The sequence below is a fragment of the Schistocerca nitens genome, chromosome 4, assembly GCF_023898315.1.
Source record: "Schistocerca nitens isolate TAMUIC-IGC-003100 chromosome 4, iqSchNite1.1, whole genome shotgun sequence".
Lineage (NCBI taxonomy): Eukaryota > Metazoa > Arthropoda > Insecta > Orthoptera > Acrididae > Schistocerca > Schistocerca nitens.
Genome location: NC_064617.1, coordinates 22,739,869 through 22,767,146, shown reverse-complemented (window position 1 = coordinate 22,767,146; position 27,278 = coordinate 22,739,869). Strand labels below are relative to the sequence as shown.

At 42.1% G+C, this 27,278-nt stretch overlaps 1 protein-coding gene across 1 annotated transcript in view; it reads left to right on the top strand.

Annotated features, from left to right (window-relative positions):
* LOC126251896 (collagen alpha-1(I) chain-like) overlaps positions 1 to 27,278 on the top strand; it is a 1,054,386-nt gene that overhangs the window by 922,132 nt on the left and 104,976 nt on the right. The window contains exon 19 of the mRNA XM_049952611.1: positions 19,908 to 20,025. Coding sequence (XP_049808568.1) covers positions 19,908 to 20,025 — 118 coding nt within the window. The remainder of the gene's footprint in view (positions 1 to 19,907; positions 20,026 to 27,278) is intronic.

The window sequence follows — 27,278 nt, the reverse complement described above, 5'->3', positions numbered from 1 at the left end:
TTACAAATGCGGAGTTGGCAGATGCCCATTTGATGTATGGATTAGCCCGGGGCAATAGCCGTGGTGCGGTACGTTTGTATGGAGACAGATTTCCAGAACGAAGGTGTCCCAACAGGAAAACGTTCGAAGCAATTGATCGGCGTCTTAGGGAGCACGGAACATTCCAGCCTATGACCCGTGACTGGGGAAGACCTAGAATGATGAGGACACCTGCAGTGGACTTGACAATTCTTCGTGCAGTTGACAATAACCCTAATGTCAGCGTCAGAGAAGTTTCTGCTGTACAAGATAACGTTGACCACGTCACTGTATGGAGAGTGCTAGGGGAGAACCGGTTGTACAGCGTGTGCAGGCACTATCAGCAGCTGATTGGTCTCCATGGGTACACTTCTGCGAATGGTTCATCCAATAATGTGTCAATCCTCATTTCAGTGCAAATGTTCTCTTTACGGATGAGGCTTCATTCCAACATGATCAAATTGTAAATTTTCACAATCAACATGTGTGGGCTGACGAGAATCCGCACGCAACTGTGCAGTCACGTCATCAACACAGATTTTCTGTGAACGTTTAGGCAGGCATTGTTGGTGATGTCTCGATTGGGCCCCATGTTCTTCCACCTACGCTCATTGGAGCACGTTATCATGATTTCATACGGGATATTCTACCTGTGCTGCTGGAACATGTGCCTTTACAAGTACGACACAACATGTGGTTCATGCACGATGGAGCTCCTGCACATTTAAGTCGAAGTGTTCGTACGCTTCTCAACAACAGATTCGATGACCGATGGATTGGTAGAGGCGGACCAATTCCATGGCCTCCACGCTCTCCTGACCTCAACCCTCTTGACTTTCATTTATGGGGGCATTTGAAAGCTCTTGTCAACGCAACCCCGGTACCAAATGGAGAGACTCTTTGTGCTCGTATTGTGGACGGCTGTGATGCAATGCACCAGTCTCCAGGGCTGCATCAGCGCATCAGGGATTCCATGCGACGGAGGGTGGATGCATGTATCCTCGCTAACGGAGGACATTTTGAACATTTCCTGTAACAAAGTGTTTGAAGTCACGCTGGTACGTTCTGTTGCTGTGTGTTTCCATTCCATGATTAATCTGATTTGAAGAGAAGTAATAAAATGAGCTCTAACATGGAAAGTAAGTGTTTCTGGACACATGTCCACACAACATCTTTTCTTTCTTTGTGTGTGAGGAATGTTTCCTTAAAGTTTGGCAGTACCTTTTTGTAACACCCTGTATAGCCGTGGATGATAGTTCGTCATAGTACATAAAACTTCAGTTTCCGAAAATTTCACTACGTGATCACCCGACTGAAGAGCATGTTCCATCACGGCTGACTTGTCTGTTTTCTCTAGTCCACAAAGACTTCTATGTTCCTTCAACTGTGTACTCACACTTCTCTGTACAGTTCCAATGTTGACCCTACCACATGTACACGAAATCTTGTATACACCACTTGTCCTTAATGGAACGAAGTCGGTCTGAAAATCAGTCGAACATTATGTTTCCTTAAAATCTGGCCAATTTGATCCGTTACTTTTTTGATGAAGGGTAGACAAACCGTGTGCTTCCATCGCTGTGTCGTATCATTGTCCTTAGGCCTCATGTTATTTGGTCACAAATCTATTTATTACCTTACTAGAGTACCCATTCTACTCAAAAGCCTGCTTTAGATGTTTTAACTCGGTGTCCAGGTATTGTGGCACTCAAATCCTTTTAGCTCTGTCCACTAGAGTTTTAATTACACCTCTTTTCTGTTGTGGATGATGATTGGAATCCATATGCAGGTATCTGTCGATATGTGTAACCTTCCGAAAGACTTTATGTTTCATGCTGCCATCAGTCTGTCTCATAATGAAGACATCCAAGAAGGATATTGCATTGTCTTTCTCCATTTACATGGTAAACTGCATTTGTCAGTCGGTAAGGCTCAGCACAACCAGGAGCACCTCCAAAGATGTCCAATGTAGCTTTGGATTAAATGTCAGGGATAGAAGAGTTCCATGGACCATGGCCATTTAACCCAGCAGAATTCTCGGCAGCTGAAACATCTGGTCGTGAAAGCCTTCATTGTATGAACTGTAGATTAAAACTGAAGAAACTGCACAAAGGTGGGAATTTGAGGAGATGGGACCTGGATAAACTGAAAGATCCAGAGGTTGTAGAGTGTTTCAGGGAGAGCGTTAGGGAACGATTGACAAGAATGGGGGAAAGAAATGCAGTAGAAGAAGAATGGGTAGCTTTGAGAGATGAAATAGTGAAGGTAGCAGAGGATCAAGTAGGTGAAAGGACGAGGGATAATAGAAATCCTTGGGTAGCAGAAGAGATATTGAATTTAATTGATGAAAGGAGAAAATATAAAAATGCAGTAAATGAAACAGGCAAAAAGGAATACAAATGTCTCAGAAATGAGATTGACAGGAAGTGCAAAATGGCTAAGCAGGGATGGCTAGAGGACAAATATAAGGATGTAGAGGCATACATCACTAGGGGTAAGATAGATACTGCCTACAGGAAAATTAAAAAGACCTTTCGAGAAAAGACAGCCACTTGTGTGAATATCAAGAGCTCAGATGGAAAACCAGTTCTAAGCAAAGAAGGGACAGCAGAAAGGTGGAAGGAGTATATAGAGGGTTTATACAAGGGTGATGTACTCGAGGGCAATATTATGGAAATGGAGGAGGACATACATGAATATGAAATGGGAGATGTGGAGATATATTGCATGAAGAATTTGACAAAGCACTAAAAGACATAAGTCGAAACAAGGCCCTGTGAGTAGACAACATTCCATTAGAGCTACTGATAGCCTCAGGAGAGCCAGCCATGGCGAAACTCTTTCATCTGGTGAGCAAGATGTATGAGACAGGTAGAATACTTCCGATTTCAAGAAGAATATAATAATTCCAATCCCAATGAAAGCAGGTGCTAACAGGTGTGAGAATTACCAAAATATAAGTTTAATAAGTCATGGCTGCAAAATACTAACATGAATTCTTTACAGACAAATGGAAAAACTGGTAGAAGCCGACCTCAGGAAAGAGCAGTTTGAGTTCCATAGGAAGGTTGTAACACATGAGACAATACTGACCCTACAACTTATCTTAGAAGATAGATTAAGGAAAGGCAAACTTATATTTCTAGCATTTGTAGACTTAGAGAAAGCTTTTGACAATGTTGACTGGAATACTGTCTTTCAAATTCTGAAGGTGGCAGGGGTAAAATACACAGAGCAAAAGGCTATTTACAATTTATAAAGGGACCACATGGCAGTTATAAGAGTCGAGGGGCATGAAAGGGAAGCAGTAGTTGGGAAGCGAGTGAGACAGGGTTGTAGCCTGTCCCAGATGTTATTCAATCTGTATATTGAGCAAGCAGTAGAGGAAACACAAGAAAAATTTGGAGTAGGGATTAAAATCCATGGAAAAATAAAAGCTTTGAGGTTTGCTAAAGACATTGTAATTCTGTCAGAGACAGCAAAGGACCTGGAAGAGCAGTTGAACGGGAAGGACAGTGTCTTGAAAGGGTAGTATAAAATGAACATCAACAAAAGCAAAATGAGGATAATGGAATGTAGTCGAATTAAATCGGGTGATGCTGTGGGAATTAGATTAGTGAATGAGACACATAAAGTAGTAGGTGAGTTTTGCTATTTGGGGAGCAAAATAACTGATGATGGTCAAAGTAGAGAGGATATAAAATGTAGAGTGGCAATGGCAAGGAAAGTGCATTGAGTGTAGATTTAAGTGTCAGGAAGTTTTTCTGTAAGTATTTGTGTGGAGTGTAGCTCTGTATGGAAGTGAAACATGGGTGATAAATAGTTTAGACAAGAAGAGAATAGAAGCTTTCGAAATGTGGTGCTACAGAATAATGCTGAAGACTAGATTGATAGATCACTTAAGTAATGAGGAGGTTCTGAACAGAATTGGGAGAAGAAGGATTTGTGGCACCACTTGACTAGAAGAAGGGATCGGTTGGTAGGGCATGTTCTAAGCCATCAAGGGATCACCGATGTAGTATTGGAGAGCAGTGTGGCGGGTAAAAATCATAGAGGGAGACCAAGTGATGAATACACTAAGCAGATTCAGAAGGATGTAGGTTGCAGTAGGTACTGGGAGATGAAGAAGCTTGCACAGGATAGAGTAGCATGGAGAGCTGCATCATACCAGTCTCTGGACTGAAGACTACAAAATAATATATATATGCATTGCTGACTGCAGTGCCGTATTCTGCCTATTTACATATCTCTATATTTGGATAAGCATGCCTATACCAGTTCCTTTGGTGCTTCAGTGTATATTGGACCTAATGGCAACAAATAGACCTGACGTGTTTGAGGATGCTCCCTTTGAAACCAGTGTCAGTGACCATGATGTGACTGTGACAGCAATGATTACCAAAGTACAAAGGACAACTAAAGCAAGTAGAAATATATATATGTTACGTAAACTAGACTAAAAAGCAGTAGTATCTCAATGGTTCCTGTACATGCTCCTGTTCTGTGCTGAAAGTTTCAAGTTCCTCATATCAGGGCAGGAGCACATACAGGACCTATGGTTCAAATTTAAAAGAGTGGTTGACCGTGCACTGGATAGATACACTGAGGTGATAAAAGTCATGGGGTAGCAATATGGACATATGCAGGTGGCAGCAGTATCACGTACACAGGATATAACAGGATATTGCATTGGTGGAGCTGTCATTTGTACTCAGGTGATTTATGTGAAAAGACTTCATTGTGGAGTGGTAGTTGGAGCTAGAGGCACGGGACATTCCATTTTTGAAATTGTTAGGAAATTCAGTATTCAGAGATCCCCGGTGGCAAGAGTGTGCCAAGTATACCAAATTTCAGATATTACTTCTCACCATGTGCAACGCAGTGGCTGACAGCCTTCACCCAATGACAGAGAGCAGCAGTGTTAGCATAGAGTTGTCAGTGTTAACAGTCAAACAACACTGCGTGAAATAGCCAAAGAAATCAGTGTGGGACGTATGAGTGTATCCATTAGGGAAGTGCCGTTAAATTCGGTGTTAATAGATTATGGCAGCAGATTACTGATGCAAGTCTCTTACTAACAGCACAATATGGCCTGCAGCAGCTCTCGTTGTCTCGTGACCGTATCGGCTAGACCTTAGATGACTGGAAAACTGTTGCCTAGTCAGATGAGTCCCAGTTTCAGTTAATAAGAGCTGATGGTAGCGTTTGAATGTGACGCAGACCCTACAAAGCCGTGGATCCAAGTTGTTAACAAGGCGCTGTGCTAGTTTGTGGTGGCTCCATAATGGTGTGGGCTGTGTTTGCATGGAATAGGCTAGGTCCTCTGGTCCAACTGAACTAATCATTGTCTGGAAATGGTTACACTCAGTTACTTGGAGACTATTTGCAGCCATTCATGGGTTTCATGTTCCCAGGCATGTCACCAGGTGACAAATGTTCACAGTTGGTTTGATCATTCGGCACTGTTTGGGGAAATGATTTGGCCACCGACATCACCCCATATGAATCCCATTTTACATTTATGGGACATAATTGAGAGGTCAGTACATGCACAAAATCCTGCACTGGCAACACTTTAGAATTACGGACAGCTACAGAGGCAGTATTTCTGACCCTGGCCAACCTCTTGTTTAGTCCATGTGATGTCAAGTTGCTGCGCTACGCTGTGCAAAAGGAGGTCCAACATGATATTAGGATGTATTTCATGACTTTTGTCACCTCAGTGTGTATACCCAGTAGAACAGTTAATAATGAGAGAGATTCTCCATGAATAATATGGTCATGGTAAAGAAACAGATATAACTGCATAATAGATGTAAAACAAAGCATAGAACTATAGATAGGCAGATACTGAATGAAACTCATTTGGCTGAGAGCAATGTGTGAAGCCTTCAATGACTATCATAGCAAAATATTGTCAAATGATCTTTCACAAAATCCAAAGAAGTTCTATTGCTATGTAAAGGCTGTTAGTAGCACCAAAGTTAGTGTCCAGTCACTCATTAATGAGACAGGAACTGAAATTGAAGGTGGCAAAGCTGAGAGTTGAAATGCTAAACTGTTTTCAGGTGTTCCTCTACAAAGAAAAACCTGGAGAATTGCTCCAGTGTAATCCTCATACCATTGAAGGGACGAGTAAAATAAGTAATAGTGTCAGTGATGTTGAGAAACAACTGAAATTGTTGAAACTGAACAATGCTTAAGGGCCTGATGGAATCCCTATTAAATTCTGTACTTAATTTGTGGCTGAGTTTATCAAATTCTATACTGAATTTGTGGCTGAGTAAACTCATCTTCTAAATGTATTGTAGATTGCTCGAATGAAAAACTGTGTCTAGTAGTTGGAGGTAAGCTTAGGTCACACCTGCTACAAGAAGGGTAATGGAAATGATCCACAAAACTACCATCCAATGTACTCAACGATGATTTGTTGTAGAACCTTGGAACATGTTCTGAGCTCAAACATAATGAAGTATTATGAACAAAATGACTGCCTTCATGCCAAGCAGCATAGATTTGGAAAACATCAGTCATGTGAAACCAAACTTCCACTTTTCACACATGACATATTGAAAGCTTTGGAGGATCAAGGCAGTCAGGTAGACCCAGTATTTCCTGATTTCTGAAAAGTATTTGACTCAGTATCACATCCACACTAATTGTGAAAAGTGTAGTTGTATGGTGTATCAAGACCAATTTGTGACTGGATTGAGAGATTTGTGGTAGGGAGGATGCCGTATGTTATCTTGGATGTAAAATCATTGTCAGATATGTGCCCCAGGGAAGTGTGTTGAGACACTTGCTGTTCATATCGTGTATTAATGACCTTGCAGACAATATTAATTGTAACTTCAGACCTTACTATTAACTGTCAAGCAACACTGCATGAAATAACCACAAAAATCAATGTGGGATGTATGACAACTAGGTCCATTAGGCCAGTGCAGTGAAATTTGCCATTAATTGGTTATGGCAGCAGATTACTGACACGGGTGCCTTTGCTAACATCCCAATATTGCCTGTAGCATCTCTCCTGAGCTTGTGACCGTATTAGTTAGACACTAGATGAATGAAAAACTGTTGCCTGGTCAGATGAGTCTCAATTGCAATTGATAAGAAGATTGGTAATTGGCTTTAAATATTCATAAATGTAAAATTGTGCATGTCACAAAACAAAAAAACATAATATCCTATGACTATATCACTAGTGAGTCCCACTTGAAACTGGCCAACTCTTACAACTACCATAGTGTAACACTTTGTAGTGGTATGAGTATAGCACTTCGTAGTAATATGTAAATGGAATAATCATATAGGCTCAGTCATGTGTAAAGCAGGTGGCAGACTTTGGTTTATTGATAGCATACTGAGGAAACACAGTCTGCAAAGGAGATTGTTTACAAATCACTTGTTAAACCCATCCTAGAGTATTGCGAGTGTGTGGGACCCATAACAAACAGGAATAATGTGGGACATTGAACTTAAAAGTTCTCCACCCCTCAGTTTTATAATTATTACCAGAATTAGTATACTTCTTTTGACGGCTTCCCATCTGTATGGCTCTGCCTATCTCTTGTCTGACAGCTCGCCCTAACCCCTTCTTGCCACATATCCTCCTACCTCACAACTCCTGTCCTCCACCCTTACTTGAAAGCGAATTGCAGTATGTTGTTGTTGTGGTTATCAGTCCTGAGACTGGTTTGATGCAGCTCTCCATGCTACTCTATCCTGTGCAAGCTTCTTCATCTCCCAGTACCTACTGCAGCCTACATCCTTCTGAATCTGCATAGTGTATTCATCTCTTGGTCTCCCTCTACGATTTTTACCCTCCACGCTGCCCTCCAACACTAAATTGGTGATCCCTTGATGCCTCAGAACATGTCCTACCAACCGGTCCCTTCTTCTTGTCAAGTTGTGCCACAAACTCCTCTTCTCCCCAATCCTATTCAATACTTCCTCATTAGTTATGTGATTTACCCATCTAATCTTCAGCATTATTCTGTAGCACCTCATTTTGAAAGCTTCTATTCTCTTCTTGTCTAAAGTATTTATCGTCCATGTTTCACTTCCATACATGGCTACACTCCATACAAATACTTTCAGAAACGACTTCCTGACACTTAAACATATACCCAATGTTAACAAACTTCTCTTCTTCAGAAACGCTTTCCTTCCCATTGCCAGTCTACATTTTATATCCTCTCTACTTCGACCATCATCAGTTATTTTGCTCCCCAAATTGCAAAACTCCTTTACTACCTGAAGCGTCTCATTTCCTAATCTAATTCCCTCAGCATTACCCGACTTAATTCGACTACATTCCATTATCCTCGTTTTGCTTTTGTTGATGTTCATCTTATATCCTCCTTTCAAGACACTGTCCATTCTGTTCAACTGCTCTTCCAAGTCCTTTGCTGTCTCTGACAGAATTACAATGTCATCGGCGAACCTCAAAGTTTTTATTTCTTCTCCATGGATTTTAATACCTACTCCGAATTTTTCTTTTGTTTCCTTCACGGCTTGCTCAATATACAGATTGAATAACATCAGGGAGAGGCTACAACCCTGTCTCACACCCTTCCCAACCACTGCTTCCCTTTCATGCCCCTCAACTCTTATAACTGCCATTTGGTTTCTATACAAATTGTAAATAGCCTTTCGCTCCCTATATTTTACCCCTGCCACCTTCAGAATTTGAAAGAGAGTATTCCAGTCAACATTGTCAAAAGCTTTCTCTAAGTCTGCAAATGCTAGAAACGTAGGTTTGCCTTTCCTTAATCTAGCTTCTAAGATAAGCTGTAGGGTCAGTATTGCCTCACGTGTTCCAATATTTCTACGGAATCCAAACTGATCGTCCCCAAGGTCAGCTTCTACTAGTTTTTCCATTCGTCTGTAAAGAATTCGTGTTAGTATTTTGCAGCCGTGACTTATTAAACTGATAGTTCGGTAATTTTCACATCTGTCAACACCCGCTTTCTTTGGAATTGGAATTATTATATTCTTCTTGAAGTCTGAGGGTATTTCGCCTGTCTCATACATCTTGCTCACCAGATGGTAGAGTTTTGTCAGGACTGGCTCTCCCAAGCCCGTCAGTAGTTCTATTGGAATGTTGTCTACTCCCGGGCCTTGTATCAACTTAGGTCTTTCAGTGCTCTGTCAAACTCTTCACGCAGTATCATATCTCCTATTTCATCGTCATCTACATCCTCTTCCATTTCCATAATATTGTCCTTAAGTACATTGCCCTTGTGTAGATCCTCTATATACTCCTTCCACCTTTCTGCTTTCCCTTCTTTGCTTAGAACTGGGTTTCCATCTGCGCTCTTGATATTCATACAAGTGGTTCTCTTTTCTCCAAAGGTCACTTTAATTTTCCTGTAGGCAGTATCTAATTTACCCCTAGTGAGATAAGCCTCTACATCCTTACATTTATCTTTTAGCCATCCCTGCTTAGCCGTTTTGCACTTTCTGTCGATCTCATTTTTGAGACGTTTGTATTCCTCTTTGCCTGCTTCATTTACTGCATTTTAATACTTTCTCCTGTCATCAATTAAATTCAATATTTCTTCTGTTACCCAAGGATTTCTACTAGCTTTCGTCTTTTCACCTACTTGATCCTCTGCTGCCTTCACTACTTCATCCCTCAAAGCTACCCATTCTTCTTCTACTGTACTTCTTTCCCCGATTCCTGTAAATTGTTGCCTTATGCTCTCCCTGAAACTCTGTAGAACCTCTGGTTCTTTCAGTCTATCCAGGTCCCATCTCCTTAAATTCCCACCTTTTTGCAGTTTCTCCAGTTTTAATCTACAGTTCATAATCAATAGATTGTGGTCAGAGTCCACATCTGCCCCTGGAAATGTCTTACAATTTAAAACCTGGTTCCTAAATCTCTGTCTTACCATTATATAATCTATCTGAAATCTGCCAGTATCTCCAGGCTTCTTCCATGTATACAACCTTCTTTTATGATTCTTGAAGCAAGTGTTAGCAATGATCAAGTTGTGCTCTGTGCAAAATTCTACCAGGCGGCTTCCTCTTTCATTTCTTACCCCCAATCCATATTCACCTACTACGTTTCCTTCTCTCCCTTTTCCTACACTCGAATTCCAGTCACCCATGACTATTAAATTTTCGTCTCCCTTCACTATCTGAATAATTTCTTTTATTTCATCATACATTTCTTCAATTTCTTCATCATCTGCAGAGCTAGTTGGCATATAAACTTGTACTACTGTGGTATGCGTGGGCTTCGTATCTATCTTGGCCACAATAATGCGTTCACTATGCTGTTTGTAGTAGCTTACCTGCGTTCCTATTTTTTTATTCAGTATTGAACTTACTCCTGTATTACCCCTCTTTGATTTTGTATTTATAACCCTGTATTCACCTGACCAGAAGTCTTGTTCCTCCTGCCACCGAACTTCACCAATTCCCACTATATCTAACTTTAACCTATCCATTTCCCTTTTTAAATTTTCTAACCTATCTGCCCGATTAAGGGATCTGACATTCCATTGCAGTAAAGATATCGAATATTTTCAGTTATGACTTTTCGTGTGACTGATGCCTGGTACTATGCAAACACTTTTATCAAGTACCTGCTGTTAAATAAATTTTTGAAATGGAAATACACTTAAATTAAATAAGATTCAACACTTTCAACACCATGTTTCAAACCCTATGAAAATTCTCTCATTAATTTTTGCAAAATCAACTTTAATACCAGGGGAAGACTTTCCTAATGGTGCTACACACTCATCATTTGTAATTATTTTGTCTTTATGTATTATGCTTAATAAACAGCTTAACTCATGTACTCATAGATTTGTCACAGTTACAATATACAAAAATCAGGCACACAAAAGAAAGTAAATGTATCAAACAAAAGCACAGGATATATGCAATATGCACAAAGAAAGGAAGTAGCAAATGTGGTATCCCTGCATTTCAAAACTTAACAAGCAATTATTCCATTAGCATAAATCAATCACAAGTAGATGAAGTTGAGAGAAAGTTTAGTATCCCCACCAGCAGATGTCACGGTAGAGGCAGATGAGCTGGCATTGGTAGAACAGCGGAGTAGTTAAGAAACATGCCATGGAGAATACACCCGTCACATCATATGGACAGACCTACTGATGAAAGAGTTTACTTGTGAGTGATGGTAAACTGTGTAGGCAAGTGCTCTCGTGGAGCTAAACTGCCGTGGACCTAGTCTGACGCTTCGTGTGAAGAGTTGTCGCGTGCCCAGTTGTCAGCTGCCTGCACTAGCCGCATGCTGAGTATATTGCAGTGCACGTATCTATGTGGATTCAAAAGCTCCACCTCCTGTAATTCCCTTTGCATGGCAGTTCATTGCACTCGGGTTCTGCCCCCGCTTGTTACTGAGTCGTCATCAGCCTGTGAACGACCTACACCAACCATTTTGAGTAGTGACACCGTCCTGCATTCTGCAGGTACTAAAGGACAATTTAAAGTTAATGGGGAAATTGAAAGATGCTCTAAACCATTTACCTTCAGAGAAGCAAAATGTTGCAAAGCATTAGAAATAACATGGTTTATTATTTTATACATTTCAGTCGTACATTAGATATGCTGTAGCATGTAACTGATAGTGGTGGTTGCAGTAAAGATTTCACTCTGAAGTGGTTAACAGCTTTTAAAACTACAGTAGAAAAGTTAGATGGGAAAGTAACTATTAGGTTTCATGCTGCATTGCTCAGTAATATGCAGAAATGAAATCGACACGCTTGCTGTCTGGACACTTGAACCCACAATCGGAAGACTATGACCAGATAAGAACAACATAGAGGCATCTTAAAGTATCATAGCCATCTTAACTGTTGTTTGTTGTTGTGGTCTTCAGTCCAGAGACTGGTTTGATGCAGCTCTACATGCTACTCTATCCTTTGCAAGCTTCTTCATCTCCCAGTACGTACTGCAACCTACATCCTTCTGAATCTGTTTAGTGTATTCATCTCTTGGTCTCCCTCTACGATTTTTACCCTCCACGCTGCCGTCCAATACTAAATAATTGGTGATCCCTTGATGCCTCAGAACATGCCCTACCAACCACTCCCTTCTTCTAGTCAAGTTGTGCCACAAATTCCTATTCTCTCCAATTCTATTCAATACCTCCCACGTTATGTCATCTACCCATCTAATCTTCAGCATTCTTCTGCAGCATCACATTTCGAAAGCTTCTATTCTCTTCTTGTCCAAACTATTTATCGTCCACGTTTCACTTCAGTACATGGTTACGCTCCACACAAATACTTTCAGAAACGACTTTCTGACACTTAAATCTATACTCAGTGTTAACAAATTTCTCTTCATTAGAAACGCTTTCCTTGCCATTGCCAGTCTACATTTTATATCCTCTTTACTTCGACCATCATCAGTTATTTTGCTCCCCAAATAGCAAAACTCATTTACTACTTTAAGCCTCACATTTCCTAATCTAATTCCTGCACCATCACTCGACTTAATTTGACTATATTTCATTATCCTTGTTTTGCTTCTGTTAATGTTCATCTTATATTCTCCTTTCAAGACCCTGTCCATTCCTTTCAGCTGCTCTTCCAGGTCCTTTGCTGTCTCTGACAGAATTACAATGTCATCGCAAACCTCAAAGTTTTTATTTCTTCTCCATGGATTTTAATTCCTACTCCAAATTTTTCTTGTGTTTCCTTTGCTGCTTGCTCAATATACAGATTGAATAACATCGGGGAGAGACTACAACCCTGTGTCACTCCCTTCCCAACCACTGCTTCCCTTTCATGCCCCTCGACTCTTATAACTGCCATCTGGTTTCTGTACAAATTGTAAATAGCCCTTCGCTCCCTGTATTTTACCCCTGCCACCTGCAGAATTTGAAAGAGAGTATTCCAGTCAACATTGTCCAAAGCTTTCTCTAATTCTGCAAATGCTAGAAATGTAGGTTTGCCTTTCCTTAATCTAGCTTCTAAGATAAGTCGTACGGTCAGTATGGCCTCATGTGTTCCAACATTTCCGTGCAATCCAAACTGCTCTTCCTTGAGGTCGCCTTCTACCAATTTTTCCATTCAGCTGTAAAGAACTCGTGTGAGTATTTTGGACCTGTGGCTCATTAAACTGATAGTTCAGTAATTTTCACATCTGTCAACACCTGCTTTCTGGGATTGGAATTATTATATTCTTCTTGAAGTATGAGGGTATTTCGACTGTCTCATACATCTTGCTCACTAGATGGTAGAGTTTTGTCAGGACTGGCTCTCCCAAGGCTGTCATTAGTTCTAATGGAATGTTGTCTACTCCCGGGGCCTTGTTTCGACTTAGGTCTTTCAGTGCTCTGTGAAACTCTCCACGCAGTATCATATCTCCTATTTCATCGTCATCTACATTCTCTTCCATTTCTATAATATTGTCCTCAAGAACATCGCCCTTGTATAGACCCTCTATATACTCCTTCCACCTTTCTGCTTTCCCTTCTTTGCTTATTACTGGATTTCCATCCGAGCTCTTGATATTCATGCAAGTCATTCTCTTTTCCCCAAAGGTCTCTTTAATTTTCCTGTAGGCAGTATCTATCTTACCCCCTAGTGATATGCGCTTCTACATTCTTACATTTGTCCTCTAGCCATTCCTGCTTAGCCATTTTGCACTTCCTGTCGATCTCATTTTTGAGACGTTTGTATTCCTTTTTGCCTGCTTCATTTACTGCATTTTTGTATTTTCTCCTTTCATCAATTACATTCAGTATATCTTCTGTTACACAAGGATTTCTATTAGCACTCGTCACTTTACCTACTTGATCCTCTGCTACCTTCACCATTTCGTCCTTTAATGCTACCCATTCCTCTTCTACTGAATTTCTTTCCCCCATTCTTGTCAATGAAGCTCTTTACAACCTCTTGTTTTGTCAGTTTATCCAGGTCCCGTCACTTCAAATCCTCACCTGTTTGCAGTTTCTTCAGTTTTAATCTATGGTTTATAACCAATTGATTGTGATAAGAGTCCACATCTGCCCCTGGAAATGTTTTACAATTTAAAACCTGGTTCCTGAATCTCTGTCTTACCATTATACAATCTCTCTGATACCTTCCAGTATCTCCAGACTTCTTCCATGTATACAACTTTCTTTCATGATTCTTGAACCAAGTGTTAGCTATGACTAAGTTATGCTCTGTGCAAAATTCTACCAGGCGGCTTCCTTTTTCATTCCTTACTCCCATTCCATATTCACCTACTGTGTTTTCTTCTATTCCGTTTCATACTGTCGAGTTCCAGTCACCCATGACTATTAAACTTTCATCTCCATTCACTATCTGAATAATTTCTTTTAGCTCATCAATCTCTTCGTCATCTGCGGAGCTAGTCAGCATATAAAATTGTTCTACTGTGGTAGGCGTGGGCTTCATATCTATCTTGGCCACAATAATGCTTTCACTATGCTGTTTGTAGTAGCTTACCCGTGTTCCTATTTTTTTATTCATTATTAAACCTACTCCTGCTTTACCCCTCTTTGATTTTGTATTTATAAACCTGTATTCACCCGACCGTAAGTCTTGTTCCTCCTGCCATCGAACTTCACGAATTCCCACTATATCTAACTTTAATGTATCCATTTGCCTTTTTAAATTTTCTAACCTACCTGCCCGATTAAGGGATCTTACATTCCACGCTCCGATCCGTAGAATGCCAGTTTTCTTTCTCCTGATAACAATGCCCTCCTGAGTAGTCCCCGCCCGGAGATCCAAATGGGGGACTATTTTACTTCCGGAATATTTTACGCAATTGGACACCATCATCATTTATCCATACAGTAAAGCTGCATGCCCTCGAGAAAAATTATGGCCATAATTTCCCATTTGCTTTCAGCCGTTCGCAGTACCAACACAGCAAGTCCATTTTGGACGGTGTTACAAGGTCATATCAGTCAATCATCCAGACTGTAGCCCCTGCAACTACTGAAAAGACTGCTGCCCCAATTCAGGAACCACACATTTGTCTGGTCTCTCAACAGACGCCCCTCCGTTGTGGTTGCACCAACGGTACGGCTATCTGTGTTGCCGAGGCATGCAAGCCTCCCCACCAACGACAAGGTCCATGGTTCATGGAGGGGGGGGGGGGGGCATCTTAACTCGCAGATACAAAAACTGTCCTGTCTAAGCCACGAACTGTTGTGTCTAGACCATACAGCCCAGACACAATGCTGTAGCCGATAGGGCACGCAAGGCTAACGCAGACGGGCGTGAAGTCTGGAACATGAGACTTATAAATGCACTAAAGAAAAATACGTAGCTTTTTTAATACTTAACTTTATTCTCTTGTTGGAATACATCTCTCCTGCATACTCGTAAGCTATTGGCACTGATACAAATGGCGCCTTGATAGGTGGTCGCCATTTAACTTAGCAGAGGGCTATTCTACTGTCTATCTCTCGGCAAATGAGAGCAAGGCTTAGCACGTCCAATCGCTAGCTATGTTGTCCGTACAACTGGGGGCGAGGTCTCCTCAGTCTCTCGAGACCTGCCTTGTGGTGGCACTAGGTTTGCGATCCCACAGTGGCGACACGCGGGTCCGACATGTACTACAGGACCGCGGCCGATTTAAGTTACCACCTAGCAAGTGTGGTGTCTAGCGGTGACACCACACGAACAACTTATGATTTGTAACTGTTCAGGCTTTCCCGGCGAGATCTTGACATGTGGAAAAATCGGGTCTACTGCCGGATGTTTGTGTTGCTCTGGCACAATATTTCGGCCACATAACTCGTTGCCTGCTTCAGGTGCTACCTGAAACTGCCGTGTTGGAAGATCTTGTCCAGTATTTATGCCCAGAGGGCGCTGGGTGCTCTCTTTGCCGTCCGCGCCCGCCTGGCGCTGCTTGTATTATGTTGTCTCTTCCCCGGTGTTCCCTCGGACGTCCGCGCCCGACTTGGGCGCCATCTGTGGCAGCTCTCTGAGGTCTGTCCTGTGTCGGGCGTTCCGTTCGCGGTCCGCGCCCGCAAGGTGCTGCTCCTGAGGTTTTTATACCTCCCTGGTGCTTCCATGGACGTCCGCGCCCAGCTCGTCCACCATCTGTGGTCGTGGCAGTTGTCTGGAGCCGGACCCACATGTGGCGTTCCGTTCGTTGTCCGCACCCGCTTGGCGCTGCTCCCAAGGTGTTGGCACTTCCCTGGTGCTCCAACGGACGTCCGCGCCCGCCTATTCCACCATCTGCAGTTGTGGCAGCTGTCTGAGGCCCGTCTTGCGTCGGGGGCTCTGTTCGCAGTCCGCACCCGCCTGGCGCTGCTTGTAAGGCAGGCGGGTGCGGACTGCGAACAGAGCCCCCGACGCAAGACGGGCCTCAGACAGCTGCCACAACTGCAGATGGTGGACTAGGCGGGCGCGGACGTCCGTCGGAGCACCAGGGAAGTGCCAACACCTTGGGAGCAGCGCCAAGCGGGCGCGGACAACGAACGGAACGCCACATGTGGGTCCGGCCCCAGACAACTGCCACGACTACAGATTGTGGACGAGCTGGGCGCGGACGTTCGTGGGAGCACCAGGGAGGGGTAAAAACCTCAGGAGCAGCACCTGGCGGGCGCGGACCGCGAACGGAACGCCCGACACAGGACAGGCCTCGGAGAGCTGTCACAGATGGCGCCCAAGTCGGGCGCGGACGTCCGAGGGAACACCGGGGAAGAGACAACACATTACAAGCAGCGCCAGGCGGGCGCGGACGGCAAAGAGAGCACCCAGCGCCCTCTGGGCATAAATACTGGACAAGATCCTCCAACACGGCAGTCTCAGGTAGCACCTGAAGAAGGCAACGAGTTACGTGGCCGAAATATTGTGCCAGAGCAACACAAACATCTGGCAGTAGACCCGATTTTTCCACATGTCAACTTATGATTTAATTTCTCTAGTTTTTTTAAAATAATCCTTTTTTTTTTAAATAATCCTTTATTGGAATGTTCTGGACTACTTCTTGAACAGTTTTTGTTACAATTCTGGTCACAGGTCATTCTCTTATAATGGAGGTTGGTAATGGTTCAGTCACAGGAAAGGTGCCGATTTAATTATCAGAATATATCAAACTACAGCATAAATTGTGTGCATTACAGTGGTTTCAGAGATGACACATTTTATCATTAAAAATGGATGATGAGAGTTGGTCTACATGTTTCCAATGAATAGTACCATTACAGCCTTTTACTGAGTCCATAACATTTCATTCCTTTTTTTTTCAAAACTACTCATTTTTTTATGCATCAGTGCTTATGCCATTTCTCATGTCTACAAAATCTCATACACTGATCCCACAACTCTTATGAAGTATTAACTTGGGTCTGATCTTTGGCTGGACAACAACTGATTTGATTAGGCTTAATTGAGTCCTTAGATCCCTCACACATGTAATATGGTTGGCATGGTTGGGCTTTAATGTGTGGATACATGTTCTGCATTGTCACACACAAGTAACCAGTATAAAATTTATCTAGGTTGGATATTTCATCATACGTAGCAGTTTTCAGCGCATGCTTGAAACTTTGGACAACTTGTTCAGCTTGAACATAAGAATTGGGATTGTGAGATGCACTGGTCCAGTGCCTAAACCCATTTTTCACTCAAAATGATGCAAAGTCTGTATTAACTAGTTAGGGTCTGTTTTCAAACATAATCATTTTGACATTTTGTTCATGCAGTTGTCAACAGCATGACTATGTTTCACAAAATTCATAATACAAAGTTGTATTTGATTCTTTTATTGTGCTACTGATTGTGGTTGCAAACCAACATCTTGTACCTGTATCATCATAATTGGAGCATTAGTCACAAATGTAACTACAGTCACAAAAATGAAATGTAAATGACAAAAGAGCAATATGCTGTAGTACTCGAACAAAAACACATATTACGAAAATGGAAACATAGGAATGCAGCTATTGATGCATTCATTGACAGAAACAAGATCAAGTTGAAAAATAACATTATAGGATATTAAAAATGGACAAGAAGAGCTGCATTTGCATAGGTAATGTATAAACAGGTCCGCTGCATAGTAATGTAAGCAAAGCATACAGAATACAAATAGCAACCAGTGGAATGCAGAGTTCAATACTGACAAGACATTTCAGCTAAAGTACAGTACAAAACAGTTCCTCCATAGTGATAAAGAAGTCAAAATTTTAGTAAAAATGGAAAGTTATGGCATACAATGTCTTTTGAAGATATATGTATGTAAAATATGGTACAAAACAAATTCTTTTAATTAACCATCAATGTTTGGATACCAGTAGCACCAAGAGCTGCATCGAGGGCAGATAAGTGTTAACTTACAATTAGAACAAGAAGTTAACATTCCAGCACATACATATTCCATACCCACATAATTATGGAACTGCGAAAAAGTCTTGTTAGGGAAAGTAATGTAATTTAATTCATGAATAGAAATAATAGTTACTGTTGCCAACTTAGATCAGTCCATCATAACAGAGCATTTGGTTGTAAATATGAGGGATGTGGAACAAAAATGAAGATGTTGATAACATACATACATTTAATGGTCATGGCTGTACAGAAAAGTACTGTATTACAATATTATGAAAAAGAAAGTTGCTACTCATCACTCCTTAACAGTATTCTGAATTTTATTTTCTGTAAGAAGTTGGTGAGCTATGTGAATTAACACTGCCTAAAGAGCAATGGGTTGAGTCCTTTCTTTTAGCATTAGGGTACCTTTGGCTTCCCTTAAGGTCCCTGCCTCTTCTCATCTTCTCCTCTCTCCTCTCTTCCTCCTCCTCCTCCTCCTTCTTCTTTTTTTTTAAATTCCTCAGGATGTTACTTCACAAGTTTTTCCAATGAATCTGTTTCTGTAATTTTTGTTGCACACACTGACATTTCTTTCACTTTCATCACTTTTTTGTACCCAGTTGTCATCGAAAATAGATATACACAGGTGTGTAAACAGAATTCTTCTTTAATTTCTCATCACCAGATGTCAGGATTTATACTGGATTGCTCAGTAATACACAGAAATGAAATCAACATACTTGATTTGCTATCTACACTCTTGTACATACAGGCAAAGACTGTGACACAAATAATAACAACATGGCAAAGGACATAGGGAAGCAACTTAAATTAAGTTACCATTGCCATCTTAACTAGCATATATAGCAGTAATGGAAAAAATTTGTTGTTAATTGCATCAAGAATCTATTCTGTTTATCACAACAATTCAGCCAAGCACCTAGGGTTGGAGGGATATATCTCATTCAATTTGTAATACTGAAAGCAATCATAACTATTATGGAAAGGACAGATTGTTTACTCACCATAAAAATGACATGTTGAGTGGCAGATAGGCACAAGAAAAAACAGTTACCCATTTAGCTTTTGGCTGAAGCCTTCATCAGAAATGAGAAACGCGCATGCATGCACATAAGCAAGCACACCTAATGCACACATGGCCTCTACATCTGATTTCTCAGGCCAGAAATTAGAAACACACACACGTTCACACAAGCAAGCACACCTCACACAGATGACAACTATTTCTGGCTGCTCAGGCCGGAGATGTGTGTTTCTCTTTAGTGGAGACAGCTTTGGCGAAAAGCTAAATGTGTTACAGTCTTTTCATTATGCCTATTTGCAACTCAAAGTGTCATCTTAACAGTGAGTAGCATTCTTGTCTTTCCATAACTGTTGAGATTCCAACATGGATTTTCCATTTTTTTGAAAACAGTTGTAATAAGTTAAAAATAATCAGAGTCCCTAAAGTTGTTCTCCATTTTCATAAAGTTAAAAGTTACAGTTTCCTGTGCCCTTGGTTGAATATACTACAAAGATTATGACAATATTATTAATGTTTATTTTTACGTTTAATGTAATTTTATTGATGTTTGCCTTCCTTTATTTCAGGGGCCTCCAGGGGTGTCGGTGATGGGAGAGAAAGGCGAACCAGGTCCCCCAGGGGGACGTGGTCACGTCTATGGGGATCCAATGCTGACTCCGCCAGCTGGATATGGTGGTCGCTCAGGTAAGCACTGCCCTTCCCAGCAGATGGGTAAATATAGATAGAATATGTGCTTTGTTGTCACAAATTTCACCATTATTCTGAGGATGAGGGCTACACCTGGGGGTGTATAGTATTTTTAGTATTTTGGAAGATGAAGTGTGCCTTTTAAGTAGCCATGAAGAAGATCCAGTTCGCCCTGCTAACAACCTGTGGAATACTGGCTCTTAAATCATTTTCTTGAAAGAAAAGCATCCGACTACACTGTATTCTTTCCTTTTCCTGAGAATAGGGGAAAGAAGAAGAGAAATTTGTTAACATGGAGTATAGAGTTAAGTGTCAGGAAGTCTTTTCTCAGAGTATTTGTACGGGGTATAGCCATGTATGGATGTGAAATGTGGATGATAAATAGTTTAGATAAGAAGAGAATAGAAGCTTTTGAAATGTGGTGCTACAGAAGATTGCTGAAGATTAAATGGGTAGATCATGTAACTAATGAGAAGGTACTGAATAGAATTGGGGAGAAGAGGAATTTGTGGCACAACTTGTCTAGAAGAAGGGATCGTTTGGTATGACATGTTCTGAGGCATCGAGGGATCACCAGTTTAGTATTGGAGGGCAGCGTGGAGTGTAAAAACCATGGAGGGAGACCAAGAGATGAATATAGTAAGCACATTCAGAAGGATGTAGGGTGCAGATGTAGGGTGCTGCATCATACCAATCTCTGGACTGAAGACCCCAACAACAAAAACAACAGGGGAAAGGGGGAGGGGGTATTCCTAGCTCCTACTTGCTCTTCGGTATGGGTATCCGCGGCCGACAGGAAAGGGTTTTCTTTACTAGAATTACCCAGCAGTTCTCTTGATGCCTATTGAAATGGATAATAATTTGACTGAACGTATCACAATGAAGAATTCCAAAGGAGGTTAAATAATAATAAGCTACTTGATTGTTGACAGAATAAAAAGTTTACAGTTATTTCATAAAAGTACATGATTCACTCACTCAATGACAAATCAGACAAGAAGGGGTAAAGGGAGCTCTATGAAAACCTGGACACCAAATGATTTACACTGTGTCAAAGCCAGTCTAATAGTGCAGCTTTATTTCTCAATGGAAGAGATTACACAAATAGACAGGAGAATGTAATTTGGACTGTTGAGACTTGCATCTGAGACTGCCTTCCTGGTTTACAGTAACTGTGTTATGCTCCACAGAACAGGACAAGGTGCACACTGAAGTCTGTCAACCCAGAAGTTTAAAGTGTATACACAGCAGATTAGATGAGGGTCTAGAGGATAAGGATCTTGTGGGTGGAAAGAGAATACACGGATTTTAATACTTTAATGTAGCTCTGTTATGCTTATGTGCATGTTATATAATTGTATAGAAACCCTTATTAAAATGTATAAGCTATGGTTGCTGTATTGAACCAAAATAATAATAATTGCGCCGACCTCACGTGTTCCTCTTGTGGTGTGAAAGAAGCTACTTATGAATTCTCCTTCCCTAAACATACAGTTGCCAAAATGGGATTCAACATTGGTGTCAACAGGAAAGAGTTCATGAGATACATCAGAGTAGCACCTGACACAATCCCATCAGATAACACAATAATACAGAAGACTAACTTCTTAAAATACCTCAGTGAAGGATTTGGCCATGAGCAATATGTGCATCAAACTGGGTAGAGCCTACCATCTATAACACCTAAAACTTCAACACTACAGTGCCATAGTGAGACATTTAGTACATTATGTCTCAGAATGCCTCAACATGGTCTGAAAGCAGGTGGTCAGAATTTCATAAAGTATCAGGGAAATTTTTTACAACTACCCATTTTTTTTTTTTAATTACCACAGAGAGGGGTTGCTTTGTGCCAACACGATCTTCACAACATAGCATGGCATCTAGGAACTGCAGGTGGACTCTTATTGCGCCTTATTGTTTGGGATAATTTTGTGTTCATATATATGAAGATCGTATCTGTTCTTTCAGACATGTCCGAAAGAACAGATACCATCGGTGACCATGCAGCTTGTTAGAATGAAATTACAATGAAATGAATACGCTTAGCTGCATACAGGTGTTGATATAAGTCAACGGGGACAGTTGAAAATGTACGCCCTGACCGGGACTCGAACCCGGGATCTCCTGCTTACATGGCAGACGCTCTATTCACCTGAGCCACCAATGACACAGAGGATAGTGCAACTGCAGGGACTTATCTCTGGCAGGCCTCCCGTGAGACCCACATTCGCAACTTATTGTCCCACACTATATTCATAGTGCCCCTGCCTGCTATACTCATTACTCATGGCTTTTTGCCGATTCCCGTAAGAATTCGGGCACCATTTGTACATCTACACAGAAGAAGATGGTCTAATGGCCAGTGAGCCTTAACTATATATATACTTATATCAACACCCATGTGCCCACACCCATGTGCCCACCCAGATGCAAATCTAATTTTTATGGTGCCAGACCTCCCCGTTTCTCATCCGGAGACTGTAGCCACTGCGGAGTCACCCATCTGGGGAGTGTAGACGTGGTGGGTTCTCCCGTCCAGAGAATGTAGATGCTGTGGCCATTGAGATGCACAATGGTTGCCGTTAACCAGCAGGGCTCCGACCAAAACCACTTTCCCAAACTGCCACCCCTGGCAAAAACTGCAGAACTGTGGAATGTTATGGCAGGTGAGAACCCAGGCAGAGGAGGTAGAGAAGCATCCTCAGCTGGTGCCCATTGAGAAGCTGTGCAGGATTACGGAAATCAATAGAAGTTGTCTGGTAGGCTGTCGGTGGGGGGGAGGGGGGGGGGGAAGAACAATAATGCCTCCTTGGTGGGAAAGTTCTGCAGATATTTTTTCATGTGGGCCTTAAAGGTCCAAACCATGCACTCAGCCTCCCCGATAGATTAAGGGTGAAAAGGAGGGGAGCAAACTTGGTAAATGCCTGAGTACACACAGAAATCATGAAACACATAGGTCAGAAACTGAGATCCATTGCCAGACATAAGAGTAACTGGGAGACCTTCCACAGAAAATATTTGTTGAAAGAGCGTGAATAGTAACCTCGGTAGTGACCAAGGGGCACTGGACCATGTATGGAAAACAAGAGAACTGTCAATGACAATGAGCCAAAACACATTCAGAAATGGTCCCCCAAAACCCATGTGGATGCAATCCCAGGGCTGGGTCACCAGAGGCCTTTGGTGACACACAGCCAGCAAATGCTCCAGCTCCTCATCAGTGCTGGGCCAAGGCTTTGGTGTGGGGAAAAATCCCAGTGACCCTTGTGCAACAGCTGAAATAGCTCCTCCCAAAAACTCCCAGGAATGACCACACTGGGAGCTGCGTCATCTGTGGAGAGGAGGAGGACCCCCGTCTAAGGCTGGCAGACAATGGCGCAAGACAAAATAGTTATGAAGTGCATTGGAAATGCGGCCCAGATCACCAGGCGACGAACCCTGCTGGACAAGATGGACGACCTCCTTGAGGCCCTAGCTGTGGCCTTGACAACCTGGGTGCTAGTGATTGGAAAGCCCTCTGCCATATGGCGGGAGGCAACATCTAAATGGAAACACGTGAGCTCCTCTCTATCAAACTTAGGGTCCAGACCAACAGGCAGTGGAGATGAGGCTTCCGTGTTGGCATTGCACTCAGTGGAATAAAAGTGGATGTCATAGTGGTATTTGGAGAGCAACAATGCCCACCACTGCAGCCTGTGGGCTGCCTAATTGGAGAGCCAGGTGGAATGACTGAATAACGAAACTAATAGCTTGTGGTCCGTAATGAGTTAGAATTTGGTTCCTTACAAGAATACGTGAAATGCTGTGACTGCATAAACGATGGCCAGAGCTTCCTTCTCAACCTGAGAATAATGGACCCATGCTGGACTGAGAGTTTTGGATGCGAGTGCCAGTGGCTGCTCAGAGCGGTGTGCATTCCAATGGGCAAGGACAATCCCCACGCTATACTATGAGGGGTCCGTGGCCAAAACCAACGGTTTGCCAGGATCAAAACGCTAGACATGAAGCCAACCTGAGGGGGCCTTTAGTGTGGAACAGGTCAAGCTGTATGCCAGAGACCATACAAAGGAAGCACCCTTGTGGAGAAGAAGATAGACAGGGCATGCAATGATGGATGCCTCAGGAATGGACTGATGGTAATAGGCAATTTTACTCAAGAAAGCCTGCAGTCCGTGCAACAATTAGGCAAGTCTCAAATCTGTGATGGCCATGAGCAGACCACCAGGATTTGTATGCTCTGTCGTAATATGGTGTGGCCCATATACTCATGAGAGGGTTGGAAAAATTTAGGCTTTTATAGATTGGAGTGCAGACACGTGGCCTGAAGTTCTTCAAAAAGGATCCGGAGATTGTGCAGATGGTCACTCATAGTATGACCAGTGATGACTGTGTTGTCCAGGTAGGTGAAACATTTCAGAATAGTGGACATGACATGTTCTAGATGCCATTGAAAAATTGTGGAGGCACTTTGCCATGCCAAACATTAACCACTGGTATGGATACAGGGTGAAAGGCATAGTAAAAGCCATGATATGCTTGGACTCCTCATCGAAGTGTAACTTGTGATATGGTTTAGGAAGATCAAGTTTGGAGAATAATTGACCCCCTGCTAAGCATATGAACAGCTCTTCTGGACATGGCAATGGATATGTGTCGACCAGAGACATTGAACTCATGTTGTTGTGTTGTTGTGGTCTTCAGTCCTGAGACTGGTTTGATGCAGCTCTCCATACTACTCTATCCTGTGCAATCTTCTTCATCTCCCAGTACCTACTGCAGCCTACATCCTTCTGAATCTGCTTAGTGTATTCATCTCGTGGTCTACCTCTACGATTTTTACCCTCCACACTGCCCTCCAATGCTAAATTTGTGATCCCTTGATGCCTCAAAACATGTCCTACCAACCGATCCCTTCTTCTAGTCAAGTTGTGCCACAAACTTCTCTTCTCCCCAATCCTATTCAATACCTCCTCATTAGTTACGTGATCTACCCACCTTATCTTCAGCATTCTTCTGTAGCACCACATTTCGAAAGCTTCTATTCTCTTCTTGTCCAAACTAGTTATCGTCCATGTTTCACTTCCATACATGGCTACACTCCATACAAATACTTTCAGAAACTACTTCCTGACACTTAAATCTATACCCAATGTTAACAAATTTCTCTTCTTCAGAAACGATTTCCTTGCCATTGCCAGTCTACATTTTATATCCTCTCTACTTCGACCATCATCAGTTATTTTACTCCCTAAATAGCAAAACTCCTTTACTACTTTAAGTGTCTCATTTCCTAATCTAATTCCCTCAGCATCACCCGATTTAATTTGACTATATTCCATTATCCTCATTTTGCTTTTGTTGATGTTCATCTTATATCCTTCTTTCAAGATACTGTCCATTCCGTTCAACTGCTCTTCCAAGTCCTTTGCTGTCTCTGACAGAATTACAATGTCATCGGCAAACCTCAAAGTTTTTACTTCTTCTCCATGAATTTTAATACCTCCTCCGAATTTTTCTTTTGTTTCCTTTACTGCTTGTTCAATATACAGATTGAATAACATCAGGGAGAGGCTATAACCCTGTCTCACTCCTTTCCCAACCACTGCTTTCCTTTCATGCCCCTCGACTCTTATAACTGCCATCTGGTTTCTGTACAAATTGTAAATAGCCTTTTGCTCCCTGTATTTTACCCCTGCCACCTTCAGAATTTGAAAGAGAGTATTCCAGTTAACATTGTCAAAAGCTTTCTCTAAGTCTACAAATGCTAGAAACGTAGGTTTGCCTTTTCTTAATCTTTCTTCTAAGATAAGTCATAAGGTTAGTATTGCCTCACGTGTTCCAACATTTCTACGGAATCCAAACTGATCTTCCTCGAGGTCCGCTTCTACCAATTTTTCCATTCGTCTGTAAAGAATTCGCGTTAGTATTTTGCAGCTGTGACTTATTAAACTGATAGTTCTGTAATTTTCACATCTGTCAACACCTGCTTTCTTTGGGATTGGAATTATTATATTCTTCTTGAAGTCTGAGGGTATTTCGCCTGTCTCATACATCTTGCTCACCAGATGGTAGAGTTTTGTCATGACTGGCTCTCCCAAGGCCATCAGTAGTTCTAATGGAATGTTGTCTACTCCCGGGGCCTTGTTTCGACTCAGGTCTTTCAGTGCTCTGTCAAACTCTTCACGCAGTATCTTATCTCCCATTTCGTCTTCGTCTACATCCTCTTCCATTGAACTTATAGTGACCTTAAAATCACTGCAAAATTGCAGTTCACCAGAGGGTTTCATTGTGATAACGAATGGTGTGGCCCACGCACTGTAGGAAATGGGAATCACAACTTGAAAGTTACGAGCTGGTCCAGCTCTACCTTAACTTTGAAGTGGAAGGCTATCAGAATCTGCCAAGCACGAAAAAAATCTAGGAGGAGCTGACTGGTTCAAGGTTATGTGGTCTTCAAAGTCTATGGTGCACCCTAGGCCTTCCACAAAACTATCCTGAAATTCAGAGCACAGATTTTTCCAATGACTGAAAGGGGTCATCAGCAGATATCAACTGAATGAAGTCTGTCAGTAAAAAGCCAAAGGCCTGAAAGGCACCAAATCTGAAAAAGTTTGCTGATACTGTTTACCATATCTCTGAGGTGCCTGTTTACTGGCAACAGCTGAGGAACACCGAGGTGAGCGGCAGCTGGAACACTGTTTACATGCTGCATGGAAATTGCCAGATCAGCCAGCTTGCACTGCCACAACATTATCCTCCATGGGCATGGTGGATGCAGCTGGGCCACTCTATACCTTCCAATGTCACGTCATGCTTCCAGCTGTGGACGAGCGGCATGTGAGACCTCATATAATGGGCCAATGGAAAACACCTCATCAATGGAAGGGTTTTCTAATTGGATGATCTGTTGCTGGCCTTCCTTATCTGGGGCAGAGTGCATTATAACATCGTGATCCATGTAAGACTCTTTTGACTTTAATGTGCCAAAATGGCACTTGCGACTAATGCCATCGAGAGTCGCAGCCCAGGTATGATAAGACTGATTGGCCTGTTTCTTGCATTGGTAGATTCCACCTTAGTGGCTACAACATGTGTTCAGTGGCAATAATAGGAAGATATCAATGAGCAGAAATTATCAGAAGACAATGGAGAAGGTTCCTGTAATGGCGCCAACTACCTCAATGCCTGATACGAGGTGGGGGAAATCCAGAACGCAAACAGAGCATGACATAATTCTGCATCTACTT